This window comes from Eriocheir sinensis, unplaced genomic scaffold, assembly GCF_024679095.1.
Source record: "Eriocheir sinensis breed Jianghai 21 unplaced genomic scaffold, ASM2467909v1 Scaffold476, whole genome shotgun sequence".
NCBI classification, from domain to species: Eukaryota; Metazoa; Arthropoda; class Malacostraca; order Decapoda; family Varunidae; genus Eriocheir; species Eriocheir sinensis.
In genome coordinates this window covers 129182-147734 of record NW_026111805.1, presented here as the reverse complement: position 1 = coordinate 147734, position 18553 = coordinate 129182, and the positions used below count along the sequence as shown (strand labels likewise).

The following is an 18553-nucleotide window of genomic DNA, read 5'->3' as shown; positions in this document are numbered from 1 at the left end:
AGCAAAATAACGAAGATTCATATGCTTCTTATTGATATCACTTGTTAATCTTGGGTATTTTCTGCGTTTATCTGTAGGATTGTTTTTCTTTTACACTTGATAATAATAAAAAAGTGTATCGTTTTGATAGAAGTGGCTCAGGGGGGGGCCACATCTGCCCCCCCTCGGTGCTTGTAGTGTTAACATACAGTACGCAGACGACATAATACAGATAACTTGCCATGCAGGCAAATCACGAGCATTAATGGATAACAGGACACGGAATGAGATTAAATAAATAAACTACGAGAAAAAGTGGAAAATAAAGACGAACAAAGACAAGTTTAAAATAATACCACTAGCAGTATCAAAGAAGCATGAAATAACAATAGAAGGAACCGCTATAAACTACTCAGAAAGAGGAAACGTTCTGGGACTAACCATGACGTGTACAGGCATAGGGAAACACGTAGCAGAAAACAGAATCAGAGGAATAGAAGCCATAACGGATTTACAAAGATTTAATAACACACCAACTCACATCAAGCTGCGCCTTATAAAAGCATTTATATTACCACTAATTCAATACCCCATCATCCCATTAGTAACAACAAGCGACACAAACAAAATGAAACTACGACGGATACAAGGCCAAGCCCTCCGATTTGCATTCAACGAAAGACACCCAATCACAAAAAACACAGAAACACTACATGAAGAAGCAGGAATAGAACCAATAAACTACACTTTTCACACACAAGCCGACAAAATCTTCACTAAAACGAGAGCACTTCAGGATCACCATTTTACGAACCTCAAAGGCAACTATGAAAGACAGAAAAAACACTCATGGTTTAGGAAACAAAGAAATATCCTAGACAGAGGAACACCTGAAAACAAATACACAACATAACGCCAGGAAAAAAAATATACTCAAATCCAAGACCAAAGCCATAGACGTCAGTACCTACACACCTAGATAGATATAAAACATGTACAAAGCAAGGCGGACAGCCCGCCACCTTTTATCTCTCCTACTTCCTTCCAATTTCCTCCAACTTTATCTTACCCTATCCCCCCTTCTTTCTCTCTTTTAACTATCCAAAAATCCAAGCAGGGCCAAACCACCTTAACCACCATACCACCACCACCACTACTACCAGCACCACCACCACCTTAAAAATCACCACCACCACCACACCCACTCACCTCCATTGTCAACAGCCAGCGGGTCGGCACCAAGGCTGAGCAGCTTCTTTACCGTCGTATTGTGGTTATTAATGGCAGCCATCATCAGTGGTGTTCGTTCGTCGGTGCCGCTGCCCTCCACGCTGATCCCCGCCCCCAGCAGGCAGGGTAGGAGGTGGGCGCGGCCATGCCAGGCAGCATGGGCCACCAGGCACCTCGACCCACAACGGCTATTGGGGACGGTCACCTTGGGGTCTCCTCCCCTGGCGAGGACGTCCCTGACCCTGACCTCGTCTCCTGCCTCTACGGCGGTGATGAGCTCCTGTGTGTGTGTGTGTGTGTGTGTGTGTGTGTGTGTGTGTGTGTGTGTGTGTGTGTGTCGGGGAGACAAACACACACCACCGTTAATATTCACCGTCCAAAACACATTAAATGTATCAATAATTACTGACGACGAACACGACAACTTCCCTCACGAGAAGCTTCAGAGGGGAAAGAATTATTGTAATAGTTTACGGAATATTACTGGTAATAATTGTAATGATAATAATAATAATAATAATAATAATAATAATAATAATAATAATAATAATAATAATAATAATAATAATAATAATAATAATAATAATAATAATAATAATAATAATAATAATAATAATAATAATAATAATAATAATGATAATGATAATAATAATAATGATCTAATAATAGTAATATTGGTCATTAACAATCCCAAAGGTAATGAGCCTTTTATCAGCGGCAGTAACAGCATCAATAGTGGCGGGGATAACAGTGACAATGTCAGTGCCAGTGGCACTGCTGCTGCCACTTCTGCTGTAGTCGGGTTTGGTCCATCCGTCCACTCGCGAGTGTGGGCGTGGCACACGCGCATTGCTGCCTCGTGATGGAGGAAAAGCAACTGGCGATAAATATTCATTCCTTATTTGCAAGGATATGTTTGAATGTTTACGTATACAAAAAACATCACACCTTGGCATATAAATCCCAAACATGCCGATGTGCCTCGCTACTATGCCGTACAGCACACGATGGAAATAGCCAAGCCTCACATTAGTAATGTTTCTTGCTGCGTCAAGTATTAGCCACGTGATTTACATGCAAGGAATTATTAAAGAACATTTTTCTTACACTTAAGGAACCTGGTGTATTTTTCTGTATCTTGAATGAAATAAAGGTTATTATTTTAAGCCTGTTGTTAGTTCGCGTATGATCTGCCTTCGCTGTCTGACACAAGCTTGTCTTTCGTGTGCCTGTATGGTGTGTTATCGATGCAGATCGGCGTGTTTGGGATGTACATAAGGACGTGTCATGGTTTCTTTGTACATAAAAACATTCATATATATTACTGACGAAAGTTTGACCATTAAATCGCACGTGGCCAACGATATCGGACATGATAATTTTCACCCAATCATGAGCTACAATGCGCAGGTGCCACACCCATGGAGATTGACGCTGTGAGTGGACAGATAACATGAAACAACGTATAGAATGACTCCAGACTGGAGGCGGCAGAACGCTTAACCCTAGACCTTGCTATCATTTCCGATTGGGGTAAAAGGAACCTTGTGTCCTTTAATGCCTCAAAAACCCAATTTCTCCACCTATCAACTCGACACAATCTTCCAGACACCTATTCCCTATTCTTCGACAACACTCAGCTGTCACCTTCTTCAACACTAATAGCGTCTTCCATTTAGCGTAACCCGTTTCTGGGTCGTGATCTGGCGTGTTCCATTTAGCGGAACCTATCAGCTGACGCCGCAGCCTGCATCCATTTTAGAGGATCTGGGTGACCCGGAGGGACCCCACTGCCGAGCAGGGTTAGCCAGATCACTTTCGACCCAAAACCCAGGCCAGGACCAAGACTATCGCCGCCGCCGCCATTTGCATGCCTTATTTCCCATATTTGGGTATTTTTTGCTACAACCACTGCATCCAGGTGGTGCCTGGTGATCCGATATTGTAGGTACTGTAGCCAGTTACATACTTACCCATAGATATGTGCCGAAAACCATGAATAGTAAGTTAAAAGTGGTGCAGTGGGCGGGGGGTTGAAATTTTAATTTCGGGCCCAGCAAGAGGCCTGTAGTGGCTTTAAACGAAAACAGTTGGATGAATAGATGTGTGGAGAGCCATATATGTATGGCGGGGTAAGGGTTTTGTGGCCGGGCGAGGGAGGGGAGTGAAACGCGACGGCTGTGTTTTATACAGAACAGCACCTATCCGGGTGTCACATTGGCGCTGTGTACAGGGGTAATGGGCTCCCTCCCACCACAGGCTCAAGGGCCAATGCGACGGATATGAGCATTGAGGCCACGCGCTGCTAGAGCAGATGCCCCCAACTTCACCTTTACCTTACAGTGACTGACGTGTTTACTGCCGATACATGTTGATTTATTATTTATCATTATCTACCCAGTTAATTTTCATCATCATTGGTAACCCCCATTTATGCCTAATGTAAAGATGAGTCGTTTGTTTCAGTGACTGTGTTATTTGGGTCACTGATATCACAAAAAAATACCAGTTAGGTTAGATTATCAATGAGTGAAGCAGTAACAGTTCAATATTATATCTAAATGGTAATCAATTGGGCAAAACTTAAGAATAACCACTCCAAACCAATATTCGTAGTAATTTAGCACGTGAAAGAATTATTATTATAATGCATTTTCGTATACGTTTTACCTTGGGGAGGGGCCAGGGGGCAAGCCTCTTTAATTATAGAGTTAGGTGGCTCGGATTTTCTAAGTCCATTGTTATTGTTTCACAACCGCCTCTATACACAGACTGAGCCTCATACCTGCCTTGCAGTGCACCCTACAAACTAGTTCCTAAATCAGTGCGCGCAGGTCATAAAGTTCGGTTGGAGAAGATTAAATATATATATGACATGTGGCGTGGCCCGTCAAAACCTACGCGCCGCGGGACTGGGAGGGCGGCGGTGGGGGGAGGGGGGGGGGGGCAGTATGCCCACTATCTGATGACAAGCCTGACACTCGCCAACAGATTGAATGCTAGGTCACATTGGATTAGACTACAAGAGAATGCGTTAGGGACTTTCCTTACTTTCGAAACTTGGGAATTTTTCCTGATTTAGGGATTTTTCTAGGGAAACTTTAGAAGGCCTTTTTTATTGTATCTGGGCTCCCCCCACAATACCCCGGTTCCCCACAGGTCCCCAGGTTTGTCTTGGGGGGTAGGGGGGGCTGGGGTGGTGGAGGGGGTGGAGTGGTAGTTCTTAAGATTTACCACTAGGCCTGATAAGGGAGAATCCCATAACCCACTTGGCGAATGGGGTAACTCTTTGGCCGACTCGGTAAGGAGTGGCTCTCCCGTCACGCTGGTCGCGGGTTCAAGATAAGTACAAGATAACTAATACTGCGGCTATAGGTCCAAATAGGTTAAGTTTCCTAAATGACGAGTTTTGTTTAAAATTATTATCCATCATATTTTTGTTGCCGAGGTATAATTTGAAGGCATGAATAGTATTCCAATTGTTGTAGAAAGTATCCAATTTGGATTATCAATATACAGTCATCTATCAAAGGTGGCATATGCTGGGGTGTGTGTCGCCTCACCCACTCTACAACGCTAAGTCCGAGGGTCCCTCCGGACAAGTCTCCATGCAGGGCCCCCTTTCATCCTGAGTACCTCCTGGCAGGATTTATCAACTTGCTCAAGTCACAAACTCTGCAGGTGTCATTATTAGTTTCTTCTGATCTTAGAGTGAGTCAAAACTGTAAAGTTAACATGTACCCAGTTATGATAATCATTATTAATAGTTTCGTGTATTTTTTAATTCCGTGTCAACGTGTTCCATCAATGTCCTCAATCACACCTGGGAACCCAGCAATGTCTTGAAATTCAGTTTCTTTCTTGATTAATCTGTGTAATAAGAAAAAAAAATGTACCTGTTGATAATTGTGCTCAATGTTTTTATTAGTTAAATAAATGCATTTGTACAGTTGTTTTGCTTTATTTTCTTATGCCGGAGGATAGAATTGATCTTGATTTTTATGACCCTATTTGTCGTGAGTGAATGAGGGAGTTATAGTTCAGCAGTGGTATCATTAGGTAAGGGTGGAGGCATTTGATAAGCTGTGTGTTGTCTTGATCTTGACAAGTAATGCACAGGGCACCAGTACAGGTGCATAACACGGATATTTGTGTTGGCTGCTGGGGGAACTGGGTGCTGAGTGTGTAGGGAAGGAAATGAATAGGTGTACTACTAGTTAGTCTTGGTGTGTTGTAACAAGTGAGTGTGTATTTGTTTTCTGAATGAGTCTATTGTACCGCAATCTAAAGTCTGTAGGGGGAGGCTGTTCCAGTCACGTGTGGTGCGTGTAAAGTATGAGTCCGTACATGTGTCAGTGTTTGTGTGATATGTTTGGTATTTTTGGCTGAGTGTGTTCCGAGTACGCTGACTGTTTGCGTCCTGTAAGTATGTGTGTGGGTCAATGTCAATGTAAGTGTATGTGATCTTGTACAGAATTTTAAGTGTGTGTGTAATGGCACGAAATGTCCTACTATTGTAATTGTATTTTTCCCCATGTTAATAGAGTTTAACTGGGGTGTTTGCGCACCCAGTTATATATGTATGTGGGTTTCTAATGAGAGAGAGAGAGAGAGAGAGAGAGAGAGAGAGAGAGAGAGAGAGAGAGAGAGAGAGAGAGAGAGAGAGAGAGAGAGAGAGAGAGAGAGAGAGAGAGAGAGAGAGAGAGAAGGAAGTACACAAGAGAAGGAAAAAAAATGAAAAGCATGAGAGGAGAGAGAGAGAAAGAAGTTTGAGAGAGAAGGGAGAGAGAGAGAGAGCGAGAGGGAAGAGATGGGGGCTGAAACAAAGAGGCCTGTTGTGCTCCCATATCTCCCCTACAATCTGTAGTGTCAACAAAATTCAGAGGTGTCAGGGGTCAAAACAGGGTATCGTTGCCAAAAGTGGTTAATCTGCCTTCTTTTAATTATTGTGGGAGAACGGTAAATATGTATAAAGGAAATAAAATACCAGTGACCTTATATTGATATTGGAGGCCTACCAAGGAAATCTCAGGTCTCAAGCAGGCCTAACCTGCGGTCAGCTTGTCACTCCGTGACGTCACACCAAGGCATTTTGGGGCCGAGACTAACGCCCCTTCCTCGCACTAGGTTGTGGGAGCGAGCTCATTCTCACGAGCGACATCGCCCCTTTCAGGTGAGGAAAGAACTGTTCACGGTGTTCAACTCACTTTGGCTATAATATTATAACCGAGACTGGATTCTCACGAGCGACATCGCCCCTTTCAGGTGCGCCAAAGGCAAGCCTGACAGATGGAAAGCTGGGCGTCGTCCAGACCAAGGCCAACATGCAGCAGTAAACACTTTTGAAGCTGCGTTGTGGGGGATTGCCTGTGGCAGGGTGTGTGAAGAGAGGAAGGAAGGAGAAGGCCAAAAGGGTGGTATGTGTGTCGTTCTCAGGGGTAACAATGGATAAGCGCATACACTCACTAGTTTTAGTTAGGACTTAAGGTGTGGAATGGTGGGGTCTGTGTTTCCCCGTGTGGGTGGAAACAGTTATTATGTTGGTGCTACTTATTGCCATGTGTGCATGTTAGTTTAAGGTGTTTATGTTAACCTGTATTCATGGTATTTACAAATGTAATTAATGATGTAAGATACGTAAGCTAACCTCTAATAAGTGGACCCTGTCCTATGACCCTTAGTTCACCATCAGAATCTCTAAACAATAATTACCTCAAGAAACTATCTTAAAGTCGTGTTACCTATATTACTTGGACAGGTGATGATCCTGTGTGCGATAATGGTGCCTTATAAGACTGGGCGAATAAACTACTAATTTTACTCTGTGGTTTAAATGATCAATAATTAATTCTACTTTGAGGTATAATGAACCTACATAATTCATTAAAAAGAGTTCCCATGAACGTCAAGACATGTGCTTTTCTGCACATGTGAAGAGGTTACATATTAATCTGTTGTTTGATTTGTTATGATGCCTGGTGTTCAAGTTCATTGTTTATAATGAACCGAACCACCTTGGTGTTGATTAGTGCTAACTTATAAATGTTTGTGTGTGTGTGTGTAAGGATCCCACACCGTGGAGCAGCATGCTAGTGTTGGTCTCACAAGTGTGTTGCTCATCAGCGCTTATTTGTCTCTGGCCCTTAAGCCTGCGTCAAGTGAGAACCTATTACCCTGGGACACAGGCAAGTATCTAATGTCTAAGTTGAAAGAGTTTGCTTTCCCGGAAAACCCATTTATCCATCAGCCTGATAGGGTATCAGGACACCTCTCCTCCCGAAATTGATCTTTCTTTCGGCCACCTCTTTTAATTATTTTTTGGGAGCAGCGAGTAGCGGGCTTTTTTTATTGTTTTTTTTTTGCCCTTGAGCTGACTTCTTTGTTGTAAAAAAAAAAAAGGGAAGATGAACAGGTGGTGTGCCATCTGCCTAGGCTGGGCCTATGAATTTTAGAGTATAAGAGTCGACATTAAGATGGTACAGCAAGACACAAACTATAGGGAATAGACTGGCATGTAGGAGACTGGGGGAACAAGCTGATGTTTAAAGCAAGAACGAGAACCCCGCAACTAAATGGCAGGAATAGGGAAGGGGGAAGCCAAAACTGTAGTTGTAGGACAGGGGAGAAAGAATCAGTGGAACACCTAATAGTAGAATGCAGCAACTATGAGAGGCAGAGAGGGGAGTTATTAGTAGCACCAGGGAGGAGTGGGCTAAGAGGCTGGAGGAGGACAACGGGGCCATCGCACGGTACGTGTTGGATGGAGATGCAGTGCTGGGAAAAAGGTCACAAATGCTTGAATAAGTGCACGGATAAGCAATGTCAGTAAGTTATTCCAGCAACAAACTGAAAAGTAAAGTGTGATAGTGTATTGCAGTGAAGAAAAATTAAGCTACACAGCACAATTGAAAGGAAAAGTGTGTGAATAAACAGGAGAGACGCCCGAGAGGAGGAGGACAGGTCAAAATAAGAAGAGGAAGAATGTTTGTTTACATATCCGCCTAAATACGTTCCATTTACGGCGCGAAAACCCGGACCAGGGTCTGGCTTTAAAGCCGAACCTGGTTCAGGGTATTGTGTCAAATGGAAGACGCCTTTAATATCATCTGTCTATCCTTAGCTTAAAATCTCAACTGTAAACTGTACATCCTTTCTATTACTAAATCAGCTTCCTCGATGTTGGGCGTTCTGTATCGTTTCCGCCAGTTCTTCTCCCCCGCACAGATGCTTACAATATAGGGGACGTTTCCGCCCTCGTATCGAGTGTGGATCTCACGTGTGTGTGTGTGTGTGTGTGTATGTGAGGTGAGGCTCCACTCACACAGCTCTTCTGGACAGAGGAGTATATGGCTCTTCGTCTCATCAACTCTCCTCCTCTTACTGACAGCCTTCTACCTCTTAAATTCCGCCGCCATGTTGCATCTCTTTCTATCTTCTATCAATATTTTCATGCTGACTGCTCTTCTGAGCTTGCTGACAGCATGCCTCACCTCCTCCCGCGGCCCCGCTGCACACGACTTTCTACTCATACTCATCCCTTAACTGTCCAAACCCTTTATGCAAGAGTTAACCAGCATCTCCATTCTTTCATCCCCTTCAGTGGTAAACTCTGGAACATTCTTCCTTCGTCTGTATTTCCTCCTGCCTATGACTTGACCTCTTCGAGAAGCGTGTATCAAGACACCTCTCCACCCGCCAGTTCTTTTCCCCCGCACAGCTCCCCTCCATATACAGGGGCCTTGTCCGTCCTCGTATGGAGTATGCATCTCACGTGTCGGGGGCTACACACATAGACTACACCTCTTTTATGTAGAGTAGAGTCAAGAGGCTCTTCCTCTCATCAAGTCTTCTACCTCTTAAATTCCACCGTCGTGTTGACCCCTCGCGGCCCCACACCACATGACTCAAGCTCATTCCAATAGTGTCCAAATCCCTCATGGAGGAGTTAACCAGCATCTTCACTCTTTCATCCCTCACGATGGTAAACTCTTGAACAATCTTCCTTCATCTGATTTCCTTCTGCCTATGACTTGAACTCCTTCAAGAGGAGAGTACCAGGACACCTCGCCAACCGAAATTGACCTCTCTTTTGACCACTTCTCTTGACTCTTTATAAGAGCAGTGACTTACGTTTTTTTTTTTATATTATTGTATTGATTGATTGTATTGTATTGATTGATAGGGACCGATGGGGGGCAGATTGTATGGTTGGTGAGGAGCAGTGTGGGGTTAGGAGCGGCAGAGGGTACATGGATCAAGCATTTGAACATAAGAACATAAGAAGAACATAAGAGCATGGGGAGACAGCAAGAGGCCTAGTGGCCTACATCGGGCAGCTCCAGATCCCCCCCCCCCCCCACTACCACCTGTCATCCTCCTCCATGTAGCTATCCAGTCTACTCTTAAAACAAGCTATCGTCTCCGCATACACTATGTGATTGCCGAGTCTATTTCATTCCCCCACCACTCTATTACTAAACCAATGCTTGCCTGTTTGCCTCCTAAATCTATACTTTTCTAATTTAAATCCATTACTGCGTGTTCTATCCTGCTGGCTAATTCTCAGTACTTTACTTATATCGCCATTGTTGTAACCCTTCACCCATTTCAATAATTCTATCAGATCTCCCCACACTCTTCGTTTGTCAAGTGAATATAAATTGAGATGTTTCAGCCTATCTTGATATGGGAGGATCCTCAGTCCCTGAATAATCTTGGTCATCCTCCTCTGAGCTGATTCTAGCAAGTTGATATCCATTCTGTAGTGTGGGCACCAAAACTGGACAGCATAATCTAAGTGTGGCCTAACTAACGCTAAATAGAGTCTGAGGATGACCTCTGCACTTTTGTTGGCTACCGTCCTGTTAATAAAGCCTAATACCCTGTTAGCCCTATTCCTCGCACTAATACATTGCCTCCTTAGTTTTAGATTAGAGTTCATTTACACTCCAAAATCCCTTTCACACTCTGATCTGCCTATTGCTGTGGAGTCTAAACTATGCCCGTGTAATGGGTTGCGTGTTCCTACACTTAGCACGTTACACTTGGTGATGCTAAAATCCATCTACCATTTATCTGACCAAGCTGACAGTTTGTTGAGATCCTCCTGCAGTGCTCTAGCATCCTCCCTTGTCCTAATTGTGTCTCCTATTTTAGTGTCATCCGCAAATTTAACTATGTCACAAGTTATCCCATTGTCTGTTCATTGATGTAGATAATGAATAAAAGCGGGCCTAAAACTGATCCTTGGGGAACCCCACTGGTAACATTATCCCATTCGGATTTTTTACCGTTAATGGTAACCCTCTGTTTCCTGTCGCAAATCCACGCCCTAGTCCAATCATAAACCTTCCCTCCTATTCCATGAGCCCTGACTTTATTTAACAGTCTCTGGTGAAGTACCTTATCGAAGACCTTACTAAAATCAAGATAAACTTCATCGTAACTCTCATCATTGTCAGCTGCCTCGTATACTCTATTGTAAAAGGATAAAAGATTAGTGAGGCACGACTTTCCTAAACCCATGCTGTGAGTCGTGTATTAAATTATGTCTGTCAATATGGTCCCTAATACTATCTGCTATTATTGACTCAAGCATTATACCTATAACTGACGTCAAACTGATCGGCCTATAGTTTTGCATAGAAGATTTGTCTCCCTTCTTAAAGATTGGAATAACGTGTGCTTGCCTCTATGAAACAGGCACCACCCTATTGTGTAGCGACTTCCTAAAAACTTCTGTTAGCTGCCCACTGATTTCAGCTTTACATTCTTTTAATACCCTGGGAAAAATTTCATCTGGCACTGGCGCCTTAGTAACTTTGAGTCTATCTATCTATCTAATCACGACCTCCCTACTTACGTTCATGACGGTTAATCTTTCCACCTCTTCTCCCCTGAAGATCTGTTCTCCTTGAGGTATATCGTCTAATCCTTCTTCGGTATATACAGTTAAGAAATATCTATTTATCGCCTCACTCATTTCCTCATCTGTGTTTATCAGTGATTCTCCTGACTTAACCGGTCCTATCTTATCCCTAACCTTGGTCTTATAAAGTTGAAAGAAACCCTTGATTGGCCTTTGCTCATAATTACGTTTTGCTACACGCGTGTTCTTCTTTACTGTTCTAGCTAAGTCGTTGTAACTGTCCTGTAGGTGAGTCTCCCTTCTTGATTCTAACATATAGTCCTTTTTTTCTTCCTATTTCAGTTTTTAGCCTGTCTGCCATCCATCGCGGGTAATTACCTGTTGACCTGACTTCCTGTGAGGTATAAACTGTTGCTGCCCTAGTTTAATATCCCTACCAGACTATTGTACTCACCTCCAAGCTACTGACCTGACTAGTGACCTCACCAGAGATTAACGCCTTCCCTGCTCTGGGTCCTGCCCTCCTTCTGATCTCACTCCCTAATCCTAATCTTGACTCACTTTCCTTCGCTGAAATCTTCATCTTGGGAGATTTCAATGTTCACCACCAGCTTTGGCTTTCATTCTCTTTCACTGACCAGCCTGGTGAACAAGCACAACCTTGCTCTCCTCAACAACCTAGAGCAGTTGGTTCAGTATCCCACACGTATTCCTGACTGTCTTGGAGAAAGGCCCAACATTCTAGAACTCTTCTCACTCTAATCCTTCTGCTTACTCAGTCAAACTGTTCTCTTCGTTGGGCTCCTCTGATCATAATCTTTCTGTTTCCTGTCCTATTGCTCTTGTACATCCTCTGGACCCACCGAAGAGGCGATGTTTCTGTCATTTTGCTTCAGCTCGGTGAGACAACCTGAGAATGTACTTTTCCGATTTCCCGTGGAATGATTAAAGCTTCCACGAGAGAGACCCCTCTGTGTGTGGCCAGCGCATCTCAGAGGTGATTATCTCTGGAATGGAGGCATACATTCCACGTTCTTTCTCTACTCCTCATGCTAAAAAGCCTTGGTTTAATCATGCTTGTTCTCGTGCTATTAAAGATAGAGAGGCAGCTCACAAAAGGTTGCAGAGCCTTCGAACTCCCGCTAACCATGACCTTTACATTTCAGCCCGGAATCGTGACAAATCTATTCTTCGACTTACCAAAACTTCTTTTATCAATAAAAAATGTCAACACCTTGCTTCTTCTAAATCTTCCCGTGACTTCTGACATCTAGCCAAAAACTTCTCCTCCAATCTCACTTCTTCCTCTTTCCCTCCTCTCCTTAACCCTGATGGCAGCACTGCCGTCTCATCTGTCTCTAAGGCTGAACTCTTCGCTAAAACTTTCTGTAAGAACTCTACCCTGGACGATTCTGGGCATATTCCTCCTACTCATCCCCCCTCTGACTCCTTTATGCCTGTTATTAAGATTCTACCAAATGATGTTTTCTATGCCCTCTCTGGCCTCAACTCTCAGAAGGCTTATGGACCTGATGGAGTGCCTCCTATTGTCCTTAAAAACTGTGCTTCCGTGCTGTCACCCTGCCTGGTCAAACTCTTTCGCCTCTGCCTATCAACATCTACCTTTCCTTCATGCTGGAAGTGTGCCTTGTACAGCCCAGCCTAAGAAGGATGACCGTTCCAATCCTCAAACTACCGCCCTATAGCTTTACTTTCCAGTCAATCTAAAGTTTTTGAATCAATCCTTAACATTTAAACTGCGGAGGTCTAAATGCCGGATATTTTCCTTTGGAGTTAACATTAACATTATAATAAAAAGCGGAAATATAAATCTAATAGTATGTCATCAATGATAAAAATGTAATTTGATGTATTACAGCAGTTCAGAGTCGTACATGAATAAATAGAGCAAATAATAGGTCTAAAATTGCGCACTTCCAGATAAGTGGAAAAAGAAATTGATAGGTCTCTCTCTCTCTCTGCATTTGTTTGTTTCTTCCTCTCTCTCTCTCTCTCTCTCTCCCCGGGCTGGGTCACATATAATAATTCTTACTGCCACACTGTGATAAAGATAAACGTTCAACAAAATACAGATGTTTTTATACACACACACACACACACACACACACACACACACACACACACACACAAACATCTCTCTCTCTCTCTCTTCTCTCTCTTCTTATCTAAGAGAGAGAGAGAGAGAGAGAGAGAGAGAGAGAGAGAGAGAGAGAGAGAGAGAGAGAGAGAGAGAGAGGTAAAACAAACAAACAAATACAGAGAGAGAGAGAGAGAGAGAGAGAGAGAGAGAGAGAGAGAGAGAGAGAGAGAGAGAGAGAGAGAGAGAGAGAGAGGAAAAAAGACACAAACAAAACCAGAGAGAGAGAGAGGCCTAACTTATCATCCCCCCACCTCCATATGTGTGTGTGTGTGTGTGTGTGTGTGTGTGTGTGTGTGTGTGTGTGTGTGTGTGTGTGTGTGTGTGTGTGTGTGTGTGTGTGTGTTCCATGATAATAACCACAGACATCTCGATCATGTCCATTTCGCGCGTGATCGTGCTCGAATCCAGTCATTGTCCTGGTCTTACACGTATAGGGCACACACACACACACACACACACACACACACACACACACACACACACACACACACACACACGGTGTGTTTGGATGAGAGAAGGAAGTGAGGGAAAGAGGGTGGATGGAGGGTGTGTGTGTGTGTGTGTGTTCACACCACAGGCCCATCGTATCTTCTGCCAGCCTTCTCTCTCTCTCTCTCTCTCAGGTAATGAACCGCAAGGTTCTACTGGTGATCTCCTTGCCTTCCTAACTGACTCTTGATCATCCTCTCAGCTGTTTCTGGTGAACCTTTGCTATTGTGCTGACATGTCAAAAGCTTTTGATAGGGTCTGGCACAAATCTTGCTTTCCAAACTACCCTCCTACGGTTTCTATCATTCTCTCTGTACCTTTATCTCCAGTTTCCTTTCAGACCGTTCTATTTCTGCTGTGGTGGACGGTCACTGTTCTTCCCCTAAATCTATTAACAGTGGTGTCCCACAGGGTTCGGTCCTATCTCCCACTCTCTTTCTGTTGTTCATTGATGACCTTTCCAAAAAGAACTGTCCTATCCAATTTTACACCGATGACTCCACTCTGCATTATTCAACTTCTTTTAATAGAAGACCCACTGTACAGGAACTTAATGATTCAAGGCTGGAAGCAACAGAACGCCTAGCCTCACACCTTACTATTATTTCCGATTGGGGCAAGAGGAACTTGGTGTCCTTCAACGCCTCAAAAACACAGTTTCTCCACCTATCCACTTGACACAATCTTCCAAACAATTATCCCCTATTCCTTGACAACACTTAGCTATCACTTTCTTCAACATTAAATATCCTCGGTCTATCCTTAACTCATAATCTCAACTGGAAACTTTATATCTCATCTCTTACTAAATCAGCTTCCTCTAGGCTGGGCGTTCTGTACCGTCTCCGCCAGTTCTTCTCTCCCGCACAGCTGCAATCTATTTACAGGGCCTTGACCGCCCTCGTATAGAGTATGCATCTCACGTGTGGGCGGGCTCCACACACACACAGCTCTCTTGGACAGAGTGGAGTCAAAGGCTCTTCGTCTCATCAGCTCTTCCTCATACTGATAGTTTTCACCTCTCAAATTCCGCCGCCATGCTGCTTCTCTTCTATCTTCTATCGATACTTTCACGCTGACTGCTCTTCTGAACTTGCTAACTGCATGCCTCCCTCCCCCCTGCGGCCCTGCTGCACACGACTTTCTACTCATGCTCATCCCTATACTGTCCAAACTCCTTATGCAAGATTCAATCAGAATCTTCACTCTTTCATCTCTCACGCTGCTAAACTCTGGAATAATCTTCCTTCATCTGTATTTCCTCCTGCTTACGACTTGAACTCTTTCAAGAGGAGAGTATCAGGATACCTCTCCTCCCGAAATTGACCTCTCTTTGACACCTTGACCTCTATTCAGGAGCAGTAAGTAGCGGGGCTTTTTATATTTTTATTTGCGCCTTGAACTGTCTCCTTAGCTGTAAAAGAAAAAAAGAAATGGGACATGATGTATGCAGATGACGTGGTTTTAAAAGGTGGAGTGCATACTGGAGAAGTGGAGATCGGCACTGAGAGCAGAGGAATAAAAATATGTAGAATAAAGACAAAATATATGTACAGAACAAGAACATGATGGAATTGAAATTGTTAGGTTGGATCATATGATGCTGGATGGGGTGGATGCCTTCAAATACCTGGGGTCTATCCTATCAGCAGATGGTAATGAAAATAAGGAATAACTGGAAGAATCCAAGCTGGATGGAGAAGCTGAGAGAGGTGTCCGGAGTACTGTGTGATAGAAATGGCCTGTGAAACTGAAAGGAAAGGTATACAAGACTGTCGTACGACCAGCAATGACATACGGGCGGAGACCGTAGCCGTAAAGAAAATAAATGAGGGAAGATGGAAGAAGCTGAAATGAGGATGTTATGATGCATGTGTGGCGTGACTAGAAGGACAGAAACAGAAATGCAAGAATCAGAGGAACAGTTGAGGTGGTGGAGGTGTCGAAGAAGATGCAAGAGGCAAGATTGAGTTGGCGAAGAAGATAAGAATCTTCATTATTAATTTTCTGTTTCATTTTATGTTAGCACACACACACACACACACACACACACTCACACACACACACACACACACACACATACACATATATATATATATATATATATATATATATATATATATATATATATATATATATATATATATATATATATATATATATATATATATATATATATATATATATATATATATATATATATATATATATATATATATATATATATATATATATATATATATATATATATATATATATATATATATATATATATATATATATATATATATATATATATATATATATATATATATATATATATATATATATATATATATATATATATATGAATTTTTTGAATAGAAATCAAGGCGCATGCAACCTCTGGCGTGAAGTCTTTTAGCTCATCAGGTGGCATGGTTGGTATGCGCCTTGATTTCTATTCAGAAAGTACGGGTTCGATTCCTGGCACAAGTGGTTTGTTGAGATGTTTTTCTGTCGGTTAAAGACAGTTCTGATATATATACCACGGCGTTGTGTCGTCAGGGATTGATTAAAATTCTTTCCGACTGCCCCAGCGTGAGCGGGATTTTTACCTTTCATTCCTCGTAAGAGGATGGGGCGCTGCGTTGGCTGCTTAAATGCAAGCTCTGGCGTGAAGTCTTTTAGCTCATCAGGTGGCATGGTTGGTATGCGCCTTGATTTCTATTCAGAAAGTACGGGTTCGATTCCTGGCACAAGTGGTTTGTTGAGATGTTTTTCTGTCGGTTAAAGACAGTTCCTTGATATATATACCACGGCGTTGTGTCGTCTGGGATTCATTAAAATTTTTTTCGACTGCCCCGAGCGTGAGCGGGACTTCTTTACCTTTCATTCCTCGTAAGAGGATGGGGGCGTCAGGTTGGCTGCTTAAATGCAGCCTCTGGCGTGAAGTCTTTAGCTCATCAGGTGGCATGGTTGGTATGCGCCTTGATTTCTATTCAGACAGTACGGGTTCGATTCCTGCACAAGGGTTGATATATATATATATATATATATATATATATATATATATATATATATATATATATATATATATATATATATATATATATATATATATATATATATATATATATATATATATATATATATATACACACGCACACGCACACGCACACGCACAAACACAAACACAAACAAACACACACACACACACACACACACATATCCACATGTTATCATATCTTACTTACTTTGGATGTGTTACGAGTGGGGTCCCACAAGGTTCGGTATTAGGTCCACTTTTGTTTATTATTTATATCAATGACTTAGACACAGGAATTAGTAGTGATGTTAGTAAATTTGCAGATGATACCAAGATCGGTAGAGTAATTGAGTCGGATCAGGACGCTAGTATTCTCCAAGGTGAACTCAACAGATTATATGACTCATGGATAAATGGCAGATGGAGTTCAATGTAGGGAAGTGCAGCATTCTGAGTGTAGGTAGGAACAACCCCTCACATAACTATTGCTTAAATGACACTCTCATAAGTAGGTCTGGGTGCGAGAGGGATTTAGGGGTCTTAGTGAGCTCTGATATCCGTCCAAGGGCACAATGCATTCAAGCTAGAAATAGAGCTAATAGGGTACTGGGATTTATTTCAAGGAGCGTAAGCAACAGAAGCCCCGAAGTCTTCCTCAAACTATATTTAGCATTAGTTAGACCTCATCTTGACTATGCGGTTCAGTTCTGGTCACCCTACTATAGAATGGATATCAAAATGTTAGAATCGGTGCAGAGGAGGATGACTAAGATGATTCAGGGGTTGAGAAAACTGCCATACGAGGAAAGACTCAAACAGTTAAACTTGCATTCTCTAGAAAGGCGAAGGGTGCGTGGAGACATGATCGAGGTTTATAAATGGATGAAGGGCTTTAATAAGGGAGACATTCATAAGGATTTGTTGGTAAGAGAACCGGGTAGGACACGAAGTAACGGGTTTAAACTGGATAAATTCAGATTCAACAGGGACATGGGCAAAAATTGGTTTACTAACAGGGTGGTGGATGAGTGAATAGGCTTAGCAGTCATGTGAGTGCCAATACAATTGTCACATTCAAAATAGACTAGATAAATTCATGGACAGCGATATTAGGTGGGTTAGATACGGGAGTTTAGGTCAAAGGAGTTGCCTGTACAGGCCTACCGGCCTCTTGCAGACTCCTGCGTTCTTATGTTCGTATGTTCTTACTATCTTATGTCTCTTAAATTATGTCGGAATGATATTTTTTTTCTATGTTTATCGACCGTGTCATGGTGACTGCTCTCCTGAACACATCCCCACCCTCCCGCGGCAACGCCTTACTCGACCTCCTACCCAACCTCGTCCTTGCTACTTAAATCCCTTATGCAAGAATTACCCAGCATGTTCATACTTTCATCCTTCACACTTACCCCGTACACACGAAGGCACTTCATTAACTTTAACCAAGTGGACGACTTTAACTCTATGTGGAGTAGTTTGCATGTGAGTTGATCATCTCTCTTTACTAACACGACAGAAGACTTTAGGCCTATATCTATCCCTACTTGGGGATTCTCTAAGTCTGATGAGAAATGCATTCATGGAGAAGTAGAATCATTGCTTAAGGAAGGTGTGATAGAAAAGAGTCAATCCCCTTGGATAGCTCAAGTACTATGTAGTAACCAAAGACGACCGACACACGAGTGGCATGGAAGTTGATTACTCACAGACTATTAACCGCTCCACTCAACTAACGCTTATCAATCCCTGTATTAACGGCTTGGTGCATTCCCTGGCTAAGTACAAAATGTCCAGT

General features: G+C 42.7%; 1 protein-coding gene across 1 annotated transcript in view; it reads right to left on the bottom strand.

The window, feature by feature from the left end:
- The window catches only part of LOC126992488 (ankyrin-3-like), a 74879-nt gene that overhangs the window by 12272 nt on the left and 44054 nt on the right, over positions 1-18553 (bottom strand). The window contains exon 4 of the mRNA XM_050851245.1: positions 1189-1489. Coding sequence (XP_050707202.1) covers positions 1189-1489 — 301 coding nt within the window. The remainder of the gene's footprint in view (positions 1-1188; positions 1490-18553) is intronic.